General features: G+C 35.9%; 2 protein-coding genes across 5 annotated transcripts in view; one reads left to right on the top strand and one right to left on the bottom strand.

The window, feature by feature from the left end:
* The window catches only part of LOC128993532 (constitutive coactivator of peroxisome proliferator-activated receptor gamma-like), a 71,002-nt gene extending 67,313 nt beyond the window's left edge, over nt 1–3,689 (bottom strand). Inside the window, exons 1-2 of one of the 4 annotated variants that reach the window (XM_054417504.1) lie at nt 3,522–3,689; nt 725–824 (exon numbers count right to left, since the gene is read on the bottom strand). In XM_054417504.1, coding sequence (XP_054273479.1) covers nt 725–816 — 92 coding nt within the window. In that variant the 5' untranslated portion in view covers nt 817–824; nt 3,522–3,689. Of the gene's footprint in view, nt 1–724; nt 930–3,420; nt 3,477–3,521 lie in introns of those variants that run through there. The other 3 variants (XM_054417501.1, XM_054417503.1, XM_054417502.1) reach the window with 3 other exon arrangements.
* A 1,789-nt stretch (nt 3,690–5,478) lies between these two features.
* The window catches only part of LOC128992149 (lysosomal aspartic protease), a 32,190-nt gene continuing 24,534 nt past the window's right edge, over nt 5,479–13,134 (top strand). The window contains exons 1-3 of the mRNA XM_054415587.1: nt 5,479–5,717; nt 12,347–12,470; nt 12,999–13,122. Of these exons, the coding sequence (XP_054271562.1) occupies nt 5,641–5,717; nt 12,347–12,470; nt 12,999–13,122 (325 nt within the window). The 5' untranslated portion in view covers nt 5,479–5,640. The remainder of the gene's footprint in view (nt 5,718–12,346; nt 12,471–12,998; nt 13,123–13,134) is intronic.

Here is a 13,134-nt window from a genome sequence, read left to right as displayed (position 1 = left end):
ATAGATTATTGCATTGTCTTTGTTTTAATAAGTTATTTACATTTTTGTTTATTTCATTGTTTTTGTTTATATAAACTTACAGTAAGTCATTTTTAAAGAACTTCACCATGAATTATCGAGTATTTTATGTAATCCTGAAAAATTTGTCAAATGGATGCAAGATCAAGGATTAGTAGGCTACCTGATACTCCTAAATGTGACGTCCGTAACAAATAGGCCTAGGCCTATATGAAAGTTAGAATACAAGGTGAAAATCAGGTAGATTTTAGATGTGTCAGAAACGATCTAAACCACACTCACTAAGTTATCTATAAATGCATCAAAAAACACCTTTTTTGGAAATTCTCACTTTTGATTTTTAAATATTTTGACATTAATGTAGCCTACTCCTGGGAGATTTTAACTAGCCTAACTTACATTTAGTATCTAGAATGGGGCTATTATTTAAGTTTGGTTTTTGTTTGGTTTTTCTATCCTATGATAAACTAACTTGGTATAATCATAATTAAAGCTGATTTAACTTATAACTTAATTTTAAAGGAGGCCGATATTAAAAATCATTCGATATATCGATCGATATGTTCATTCCAAGAGGGTAGGACGTAAAGTAAAGTGCAGCCTTTTTTAGTGATTGTGTCACGCTTAAAACTTATCACTTTAAGCCCAACACAAGCCTAAAAATTGTTCCCATCAAATAGCAAATACCTAGCTAGGCCTGGCCTACCTATATTCTTGAACCATATCTTCTATACTGACTCGCTGAGATGCAGGTTGACAACATTTTTCCAAGTAAAACTGAAGTCCTCTAATTCCCATTTGTACTACTATTGGGGGGCAAAAGGAACCTCATAGGAACTGTAGGCTTACTACTAAATTAATTTAGTTGGGCATTATTTTCTGTAACTATTGCACCCAGACAGCCCAAAGCCCTATAAACATTGACTACCTCAAAAAAACAAACCCTGACACAATAGAATTCTTAAATATACTAACGGAACATAACCTGAAACCTATTGAGGTTGAACCTACCAGAATAACGTCCACATCTGAGACATGTATTGATTGGTGCTGTACAAATGTTAACCTATCAAAACTTAAAGTATCATCTATCTGGAACTCAATTTCTGACCATCAGGCTTTAAAGTGTATAGTGGAAGCAGTTAAGATGAAAACTAACCCCCCCATCAAAAGACTAACCAGAAAAATAACAACTTCAAAATTGGATGAGCTAAAAGTATCACTTGGAAATCAAGACTGGTCATACATATATACAACTCTGGATGTGAATAAAAAATATAACTACCTAGTGAAAACTATCCAAGGAAAAATAGAAGAAATCATGCCCAAAACCTACAGAGCCTATAATAACAAAAAAAATAAAAAAATTTTTTGGAATGACAAGCTTGTAAAATTGAGATCTACTTTACGTCAGGCAGAACAAAAATATTTATTGACGAATAAAGATGAAGACAAGGAACTACACAAAAGGCTGAAAAGATACTATGACTTGGAAATTAAATTTCAAAAAAGTAACTCAATAATTGAGAAAATAAAGAATGCCCCCAATAAAAATAAAGAACTTTGGACAGCCATAAATAGAGAAAGGAATCCCAATAAAAAACAAAACGAAGGGATAAAATTAATAGATGAAGACCAACTTATCAGCGACCCTACCAAGATATGTAAATTATTCAACACTCACTTCATCACTCTTGGCAAGAAAAAACCTACAGAGACCCTAAATACTGATTTTGACAACCTACCGGACATGACACTACCCAAACCAGACTCTCTATCAGAATTCAAAACCATAACCAAGAAAGAGCTTGAACAAATGATATCTAAGCTACCCCCTAAAAATTCCTCAGGGATAGATGAGATAACAAACAAAATGGTAAAGCATTGCAAAAATCAGATAGTTGAACCACTTTTAAATGTAATAAATGCATCAATTAGACAAGCAACAGTACCAGACCTAGCCAAAATAGCCTTAGTCTATCCAAAATTCAAGAAAGGAGAGAAAACAAATATATCAAACTATAGACCAATATCTATCCTTCCAACACTGTCTAAATACATAGAAAAAAGCATACATACCCAATTGATGAACTTCCTAGAAAATAATAATAAAATTTCTCAATCACAGCATGGATTTCGGAATGGTAAATCCACCAACACTGCATTAGCAACCCTTTGTGACAAAATAACTGATATATGGGAAAATAAATCTCAAGCAACCGGTATCTTCTTGGACATAGAAAAAGCATTCGACAGCTTGGACAGAAAAATTCTTATAAAAAAACTTCAACAACTTAATATCACTCATAAAGCATTAGATTGGATACAAGACTATTTAACTAACAGGAAGCAACAAGTCGAAATAGAATACACAAAGAACTACTATGAAATTAAATACAGGTCTAAACTTCAGACAACCAATCAAGGAATTCCACAGGGCTCCATACTGGGCCCCCTACTTTTCTTAACATACATAAATTCTTTTCCCACCAATTTTACAGAAGACAGTGCCTGTATAATGTTTGCAGACGACACAACAATCATCACACCAACAGATGGAAAAAACGTAGAACTTCAAAAATCCAAAACAAACGAAACCCTACAAATCTCTACAGCTACTTGCAACGAAATAAACTTAACAATAAATAAACAGAAAACAATAGTAATAAACTTCAAACCTACAAACCATAACAATGAAAATTCAACTGCAGATGAACACTCACAAACTAACACTAAATTTCTTGGAATAATATTGGACAAAAACCTAACATGGCATGATCACCTTCTAAAACTGGGTGGAAAGCTGTCACAAGTTGTATATGCATTAAGAAGAATTAGAAGACTAACAAACAAAGAAATCACTATAACTGCTTATCATGCAATTTTTTCATCACATATCAGATATGGCATAATAGCCTGGGGCTCTGCAAATGAAATCCACATCGAGAAAATAATAACCTCACAGAAGAAAGCGATTCGGATAATAGAACAAATCGATCAAGATGAACCACAAGCCCACTGCAAACCTCTTTTTATCAAAAACCAAATCCTAACTGTAATCTCCCTTTACCTTTTTGAAACTATTACCTCAATCAAATTAAATTCTCCCCAACTCAGAACCCAATGTCACAACTACAATATCAGAAACAAAACAAATCTAGACTTAGGGTACCATAGGCTAAACAAAACCAGCAAAACTCCAAACAACATGGGGATCAAAATGTTTAATCTCTTGCCAAAGAAACTCAAAGAAATAAATGAAAATAAAGCCTTTAAAAAACAACTCAAACAATACCTTATTGAACGTCCATATTATAAATTAACTGAATTCATCAACGAACACAAATATAACCTAAACAATAAATAGGAAAGCAATGCTCAATTACACTCTCACACACATACACTATTACAAGAAATTGACGATTCCCCTGTCTACAAGGACGGCGGAGAAGACATCGATGGTAAATGGTAAATGGTAAACTGTACAAAGCTAAAATATATACATCAATACTATGGACTGGTAGCTATAGAACAAGTTATTGTACATTTCTGTAAATTTCTTCGTCCTTTCTGTTTCTTCTATTTACATAACCTCTGACAAAACATAAACAACAACAAACTCTGGCGCAGACAAATTGAAAACGCACAACTGTAACTGAACAGTGAACACTCTGAAGTCTGAACTGAAACTGAACTGCAAAAGATGTAAACAAATACAAAAACAAAACCAAACCAGAAAAAAACTAATAAACAACAACAAATAGAAACTAAACGAAACAGACAGAAACAATCACTCTATTACTTAAAAAAATCACCGTTGGTTAAAAAATCTCCAACTTCCAAGGTGAAAGAGCAATGGCTTACTTTGGATTTTATCCATGAATATACTAATAATTTCACTTAAAAGGATATTATTGCTAAAATAAATCAATCAATATCAAGTAACATATACCATTTACTCTTATACTTAAAGTAATTTAGTGCGTAGATAAAAATTCAGTGGAAGTAGATCTCTCATTAGTTGTAAAACCGCTTAACTGTTATTTTTGTATTATTTTATTTGTGTTGTCATTTTTACCGAGGATACATATATTTCATTCTCGTTTTTTTAATCTAGTTATTGTATTCTATTCTGAGTGTGTTTATACAATTTTGTAAATTAATTAAACCCGTTTGAAAATAGAATTAATAGTTTTTTCTGCTTTAAACTTGGTGTGCTTGTGGCTTGTGACGTTTACTCAACTTTATTTTCCACGAAGATTTTATGATTTGTGCTATTCTGTTTGGTTACTATTGCAGAGGAAATGCTACAGTTTATAATTAGATAGCCTAGTAATAAATAATTTTAAAATATTTAAGTTAGGCCTATGTCAAGTGAAAAAAATCACAAAAAGTAAATAAACAACAAATTGCCCAATAAATCTATGCTAGAAACTGCATAAAAAGGAAAGTCTTCTTGCCACGGCCGCCTTTAGTGGACGTGCTTCTTCACGGCCGCCTTTAACTACAGGCCGCGGCCTGGTAGGATTGGCAACGTCGCAAGTGGTGTCGTTCAGTGACAGACGTCCCATAAGATTACATCTTATGATCGATCTACATCTTGGAGGCAATTTCCTACACAATTAAGGTCTCTTCGTCGAAGCATGTTGCCTTCCACAGTTATGATACGAGGCACAACGAGGACTTCCATCTGCCCTCCCACAGAACATCACTCTTCTCGAAGAAACCTTCGTATGCTGGAGCGAGGTTCTTCAACCTTCTTCCCGCTTCCCCAGATTGTCAAAGAGGGCTCACCTATAACGTTGAGAAGGCGAATTCGGAATTGGCTTGCTGACTACCCAATTTACAGCCTTGAGGAGTTTACGGCCCGTGCAAGACCCCATCTACGATTGGACTAAAAATCTTATCATGTAAATAAAATAAAGAAGAAAAAACAATTGTATTGACACCATTCTGTGCTTGATGCTCACGAATAAAGTACTCTGTATTCTGTATAAGATAAAATTGCAGACAGGTGACATAAGCTCATTATTTCTCACTCTATTGATTTAAATTAAAATTTATGAACATAAATTTATTAAAATATTGAAAATAAAACATACAGAACTGAAAACCGAAACAATATTATTTAAAATCTATATCTGTACATTTTTAAGCGGAGTCAATATGGTCATAGTCCAGTAATCAATCTTTCGTAAATACACAAATACAGTATCATTAGCTGCTTCCAAACAAAACAGCTGTTACAACACCACTTGCGACGTTGCCAGTTCGAAGGCCGCGGCCTGGAGTTGAAGGCGGCCGTGGCTTCTTGCACTGTTTAAAATCAATGGCTAAGTTTTGTTGTTTGGAGATCTGAATCAGAATCGTTTGAAATGAATGACTCGGCTAATTTGGATGATCGATCTCAACTCAATCTCACTCAGTCTCCGCTCTCCTCTCCCTCTCTGAATTAAACTGAAAACGAATTACGATACGATAACTGAAGTCTGCTCCTGCTGATTGCTGATCGTCGGTGGATTTGTGTTATTGAATCTCGATGTTGCAATAAATCGTAGCCTAAAGAAATATTGAAAATAATTTAACAGTTTGTTTTCTTTACCGGTCCAAAAGAGGGACAAAATGTTCTCTTCCCGGTGTTGGAGTTTGATTTTCGTCACTTTTACTTTATGGTGTTTATGCTCATGTTCTCTTGTAAGGTAAGTTTCTTCAACTAGGCCTAGTTTAATGGAAATAAATTCATTAAAGTGGTACAGTTTCTTAACCCTTTGAGTGCCGGAGACTTTATGTCAGGTACTACACTAAAGTGCCATGTGAGTTATAACTAGGCCTACCCAAAAATGCCGGGCCCTTTTTGTGGCTTTTAGCAATACTTCAGTATAAACGCTATAACTTTTTTATTTATCAACCAATTTTATTAATTTTTTTTTTATTTACAGAGAAATAACTACTCTACAATATAACACAATTTATAAGTATATTTCATGCAGCAGGCAGTGTGAAAATGATGAAAAATACATACCTTGAAAAGTTTTTTCAAAAAACTTCCATATTCAATGCTGTGTTTCATGTGAGAAAAAAATGTTTCACTCAATAAAACTCATACCACTCTGTTTTATATTTAACTGCCAACAAACATTCCAAGTTTCATGAGAAAATAAAGTCAAATAATGAGGTAACAACGTTTTTAGTAGTATCATACATTTTTCCTCGGCAGCACAGATATCACACACTAAAGTCATCATGGCCTCTTAGTCCTATTCTACAAATAATTTGGCCTAAACTTATACAATAAATTATTTTAGTGCCAAATCTGAATGATAAAATAATAAAAAGTCATTTTGAGTAAAATAATAACATACAAAAAATATTTACAATAAGGCGATACTGTTGGCGAACATGTTTTAGCATTGGTGTTGAGTGACACACTTATGGTGCAATCCTTTTTTGCACCTTTTGCACATAAATGTGGATTTCTTTCTCCTTCCACCTTCTCTTGTACTTGATTTGCTGCAAACACAGCAGTTTTTTTCCCGGTTTTCTGGAATTTTTTCGACTAATGGGCTGTCTGCGTCGCCACCACCGCGGGAGATTCTGGTCGGAGTTATGTTAGTTATGTCAGTTATGTTGGGTCTCATTTCTTGGATAACTAACCATTCTTTGGCCAGTTCCTCTACAATAAATATACTGTAGGCCAGCCTGTTCATTGGTTTATCAGTGTTAAGTTTGTACAGCAGGTAGGAGTTGAGGAGCATACGGCTAAAAATATTAAACGTGACCTTCTTCCAAAATTTTAAAGTTTTTCTGTCATCTAAGTATTGGTAAAGCATTTGGTCACAGCCATCTACTCCCCCCATGAAGTCATTATAGTTTCTAATTACTTTAGGCTTATTTGTGACATGAACTGACGTCCCCCTTACCCTTGCCCTTCGCTCACTCTCTGCTTTGCCATTGGTTGTTAGTAATAGGACTTGGTTTTTCTGTGATTTTTTTGCCTATATCCTACCATTAAGAGGTTGTCTTTCCTCAAATACTTTTTCTGCCCTACTTCAAATTTCTCTTTCATTACTTCTGGTATTCCTTTTCTTTTCTTTCGCAATGTACCTGTGAGGTTCGTTGCCTGAGTAAGCAAAAACTTTGCTAGTTTTATTGTGGTAAAAAAATTATCCACAAACACGTGGTACCCCTTGCCAAGTAAGTTTGTCATCATCAGTAGTTTCTCAACAACATAGAAACCAAGGCCCTTCTGTGTTATTTCCCTTTTGTCAGGTCCTTTAGCTCCACGATACATAAAGAAGGACATACAGTAGTGTGTGACAGAATCACAAATGCACCATAATTTAACGCCCCACCGATGTCTCTTTTTGGGCAAATACTGTAACAACTGGGAGTGGGCCTTGGTGCTTACCATGCTCTCATCAACTGAAAGGTTCTCACTAGGAGTAAAGTGAAACCTAGATACCCTATTCATGTGGTCAACTATTGGTTGAAATCTAGCGCACGGGTTATACCCAGGTTCGCGCGGACGAGGCAGTTCTGTTGTGTCAACCAAGTGGAAAAACTGGAGGATTGCTTGAAATCTGTTCCTATTGAACATTCTTGGAAACCAAGGCATAAACTGACTGCTAGTCCTTGACCAATAGCAAAATATTGTAGGTTTTACATTTAGGCCCATATTTAGTAGCACTGCTACAAAAGCTTGCATCTCGATTCGAGTTACCGGTCTCCAGGACTTGGCCCTGCTATGTTCTTTGAGTTGGTGGGCATTTGCAGTAATAAAATTATTAGCAAATTTGTTTGTATATTTTACTAGCATATCAAACAAAGAAACAGTAAAAAATAGTTTGAAATAATATATTGGAGATGAATTCCTAGGGGGGCAGTGTTTCACGCCAGACAATTCATGAAAAGTAAACGGATTATTGCCACCAGGGTCATTTTCTTCATTTACTTCTGTCCAACCAGTTCCATCCTCACTATCCTCATTATTTTCAAGATTTTGTTCTTGGTTAGGTGCATCTAACCTAGGTCTACCCCGACGTCTTGGTGCAGGGTTTGGTGCTGGCATAGGCCTAGGATTATCCACTCTATCCTCCTCCTCATCTGTTGAATAATTATTATTACCAAAGGACTGTAATATCCTATCTATCCTACGTTGATTGTTACCTTCATAGGGGTCGTAATCGGGGTCACTATCGGTATCATCCACAAGATCAGAAATTGAGTCACTGTCAGATTCGGCACCAGAACTACTTTCAATTTCAGAAACCTCACTCACAAAACTATCATCTAAAAAGTCGTCATCTAGAGTTCTTGCAATTGCATTGTCACTTAGTGGAGATCTAGATCGATCCATTACTAATAATCAATAACAAAACATCTCGTAAAAACACCGCACATAACCAAACACTTGTTTACAGACAGTGAAATACGATGTCAACAATTACGCGCCAGCTGTGACAGCCATCTTGATCTCTGTGTTACAACATATGAAAACGTAGTACTATAACAAGTGAATGATTACAATTATCGCCGATTCAACGCATTATTTACAAAGAGGAAGTCTTTCTCTTTCAAAAGAATATAAAATATGTGCATATAATCGTCTTTTTCACGTTTTAATATCGCGTTTTTCAAACGTCCGGTTCGTTCTGAAAACGTCCGGTCACCCGGACGTTGGCACTTTTGGCTCGTTCTAAAAACGTCTGGTTCCCCGGACGTTGGCACTCAAAGGGTTAACTGGGCTATGCTAATACTGATTGAAACTATCGAATTGGAAATATTGATTTTAATAATCGATTAAATTAATCTATCATAACCTAACCTAACCAACCAAACTTGCTGATAGTGAACAAAATCGCTTGAAGGTTTACTTATCGAATCAGTAGTTTCAATCGATATTAGCATAGCCCAGTTAAGGAACTGTACTCAAAACATTTTTAATTACAATACAGCTGGTATTCCCAAGCCAATAAAAGTCAACAAAAAACCTAGGCTTAACATTTTGTAATACTATGGTGGGCCCAGGGGTAAAGCTAGTCAAAAGTCACCATCATCCTATAAGGCCTAGGGTAGACCTTCCATACGAGCGTCGGGTGGTGGCCAGCGAGCTGCAACCTGAGCTTAGTTTAGCCTACCTACTTGTACAGGTGGTGGGTAGGCCTAAGATAAAGGCGGCCATTTTCTTAACGCTTAACTTATTGAATTTCCCTGGTTGTATTTAGGTGTGCAGAACTGCAGGATGAATTACAGTACATATAATTTTACTATCCGACAATTGTCTGTTAAAAAAAATTTAGTTTAAGTTATAGGCCTAGGCCTAAGAGGCGTAGGATACAATAACTTACTTAGGCTATATAGGTAGCCTATATACCTTTAAGTTAATTTAAATGGCAACCATAAGAAGGTAGGTATTGTATGTAAGCCAAAAATGAATTGAGATGAGTGGCACGATCTTGGAGTCATTGTTAGTGATTAAGGCCGACATCCAGCCAATGGCAATTAAGTGACCTATAATTTATAGTGGGATCCGAACCACACTTTTGCAAAGTTGTAAATGACTTCTTGATCAGCATTGTACGTGTTATTAAATTTATGGAAGTAAATATAAAAGAAACGTCTTATAACTTAACACCTAAAATGTATAGCCTATTGTTTCTTTTATTTAACCTACTTTCCGCAAAGTTGTAATCTACGAATTAGTCTAATTATCAGGATAGTACTCGGGATAGTCATAGTACCGGTACCTAAGTTAATCACTATAAAGTGTGGACGTTATCCACAGTTAACTTAGTGACCCCCAAGTACCTAGCCGGATTTACGGGATGACCCCATGGTCCCAGTCATGGATAGTGTCAATGAGAGTAGGTCTAAATTAGGCTACAACCGATAAATACCCCCGCCGCAGCAAACCTGCCGACTAAGCGAATTTCCATTTGTCTGAATTGATTTTCAGTTAAATATATTTTAATAACATTAGGTTTAACGAGTACCTAGGTTTGCTGCTACAAGGAAACTAATAAAGTGTGTTTTTGAGTTAAATATTGATAGCTTAGTACAAAATAAATAAATTTGCCAAGTTTGATCAAAATATATCTATAAACAAGCAAACTACAACATTTGACAATATTCTCCATAAGAATAACATGGGAATTTTAAATTTACAATTTGTTTTATTTTCTCCGTTACTAATAATCGAACAAAAATACTTTTATATACTAAATTTTTTTTTTTTAAGCTCTTTAAAAAGGTCTAAAGAGAAATCGGGAAATTTTGTGTTTTGAGGGTCAAAAGTGAGAAAAACCAATTTTTACCCCATAAAACCCCCCGTAAAGCCCCGTTCCCATGGTCCGATCGTGCTGGTTCGCGAACTCATTCAAGTTTATCCCGCTTTACACCTTTAAACCAAATTTCATCAAAATCGGACAAAAATTACTCAAGTTATCGCGTTCACGGACGTATATATATATACTAGCTGACCCGGCGAACTTCGTATCGCCTAAGTTATAGGTTTCCCCTAAGACAGACCGATGGAAAGAAAGTACCGTTACGTTTAATTTTCAAGATGATCTCGTTCGCATCGCTCAATCACGTCCTTGTTGAAGTTCGTTCGCTACGCTCACTCACCTTTGGGTTGGAGCTCGTTCGCTACGCTCACTCACCTTTAGGTTGGAGCTCATTCGCTGCGCTCACTTGCCTTCAGGTTAGCTCGTTCGCTACGCTCACTCGCCTCCAGGTTGGAGCTCGTTCGCTGCGCTCACTTGCCTTCAGGTTAGCTAGTTCGCTACGCTCACTCGCCTCCAGGTTGAAGTTCGTTCGCTACCCTCACTCACCTTTTGGTTGCAAATTAGCTGTTGTCATAAATGTAAAAGAAATAATAGTGCTGCACCCTGTTGGTAATCCTTGTAACTTTAATGGCTATTGAACATCATAGAACAGAACCAACTTGTTTAATTGAAACAGCTGTTAAGATTCATTAATTCCATTTCTCATAAGGTTAACATGGGAATCTCCAGAGCCACTGGGGCGGAGCCCTTTTAAGAATTTCGAAACGGGAAATAGTTTACGTCCGATTCGCATACCTACAGAATTTAAACACCAAATTTCATAACGATCGGTGAAGTCGATCTGGAGGAGTTTGCAGACAAACACTGTGACACGAGAATTTTATATATTAGATATATGTCTATATATATATATTATATATACATATATAAAAATTTGAACGAATGGTGTTTTTGGCCTCTGGGGACATCAAAATGAAAAAGTAAATCGGTCCCGGGTCTAGGTCTTACCGTGCCACCTACGGTAATAGCTACTTCCCTATAGGGAAATTCTCTACCGTAACAAGAGGAGAAGAGTGTTTGATGAATATATTCAATACCATCATCTAAATTCTGTAACTTAAGGAAGATGATGATAGGTTCTTTGAACACACGAGGAAATCCATCCCTAACTTACTTTCGAATTAATATTGAGCAGATTGAAATGGAGTATTGAGAATAGAAGGGCAGGTTTACAACAGCACTGTATGGTTTACAGAAAAACTTAAGCATCTCTCATGTTAGTGGAATTTTGACGAAAATGGGTCTCGACTTGACACCAAACTTAAGTCCGCTTTGTGGCACCACTTATTGTCGCTCACCGCTCAGATAAATTGTAACTAAGCCATTTTCAACAATTTTACTTGCAATGAAACCCTATATCTCAGAGCAGCGCCACTTGTATCGTACATGAGGCCTTAGGCAAAGATAATTTTTTTAATAGTCCTATTAATTTTTTTGCTTATTTTCATCATTGACATTTTACATGTTTTTTGGGGGCTAAAAACTTTGATATCTTACTCCATTTAGTATTTATCAAAAATATTGATTCAAAAACTATTGGTAGACCTACGATATTCTCAATGGTAGCAATCTAGGCCTAAATTAAATAACAGTTCCTTTTTTCTGGATTTTTGTGCCAGAGACATTTTGTTTCAGAGAGCAAGTTAAGTTCATTTCAGAGAGTAAGGTTACTAATGTTTTTAACAAAAAAGGGATAGTAGCCTATTCTAAACTCATCTAACTTAATTGTTGTGGTTATTCTTGAGAATCCCTCCCACACTGAAGTCCAAGACAGTAACCCCTAGGCTACCAACACAATATAGCCTATGAGGGTGACTCAGAAAAACTTAAATACAATGTTATTTGTTTATAAGCTTACAAATCTACATTCTACACTCATCCTTCACTCATATTTGGATTAAAATACGCACCTAGAAGGCGTTCCCATCTCAATGATTGATTGATACTCTCTGATACAGGACTTTGGGTTATTTTCATTGCAGGGTTCCATTGTACAAGTTCCAGTCTGTGAGAGACCAATTACGAGATGTCGGAACAGAGATGGCCAATATTAGGATCCGCTATGGAGACGGCCCACAACCCGAGCCACTGTCCAACTATCTCGATGTATGTTTTTAATAATATTTACTATTTGTTTTTTATAATGAGTAGGCCTAGTGTTAAAGTACTTTATATCTAATAAGATTTTTAGAGTTAAGATCTAATAAGTTTTGTTAAGTATTGTTGCCTATGTTCTTGATTAAAATGTTTATGTCACCCAATGCATCTTGCCACCTTGCGTGGTATCTTCTTGAGCTATTTGTTAAAAGACGATTGTTTCTGTATTTACAAAAATATTTACATAGGTACTATCGCTGTCAAGTCAAGTGAACAGCATGGCAACAGACACATGGGGAAGTGTTTAGCATGTGGTTGATTTGTTTGAATAATTTATTTTATGTTCTGTGTCTTATTAGTAAAATAATTTATTTTACATACATATTTAAACAACTGACTTAGTCGTATGCAAGTGAATCAGTTAAACTCAAATTTTTCCAAAGCAGCAAAAGTATTGTCTAAAATGTAATTAACTAAAATTACTCATCAATTGCCTAAAAAACAGTTCTACCTGATTATAATGTTCCTTGTTTTCAGGCCCAGTACTTTGGACCCATTTCTATTGGATCTCCGCCCCAGAGTTTTAAAGTGGTGTTTGATACTGGCTCCTCGAACTTGTGGGTTCCCTCGAAGAAGTGCAGCATCATGAACATTGCTTGCCGTGAGTCTGCTG

Source organism: Macrosteles quadrilineatus, unplaced genomic scaffold (genome assembly GCF_028750875.1).
Source record: "Macrosteles quadrilineatus isolate MER2022 unplaced genomic scaffold, UCM_ALF_1.0 Scaffold_4__1_contigs__length_99947679, whole genome shotgun sequence".
Classification (NCBI taxonomy): domain Eukaryota; kingdom Metazoa; phylum Arthropoda; class Insecta; order Hemiptera; family Cicadellidae; genus Macrosteles; species Macrosteles quadrilineatus.
The sequence above is the reverse complement of the archived record's forward strand: the minus strand, read 5'-3'. Positions and strand labels throughout refer to the sequence as shown.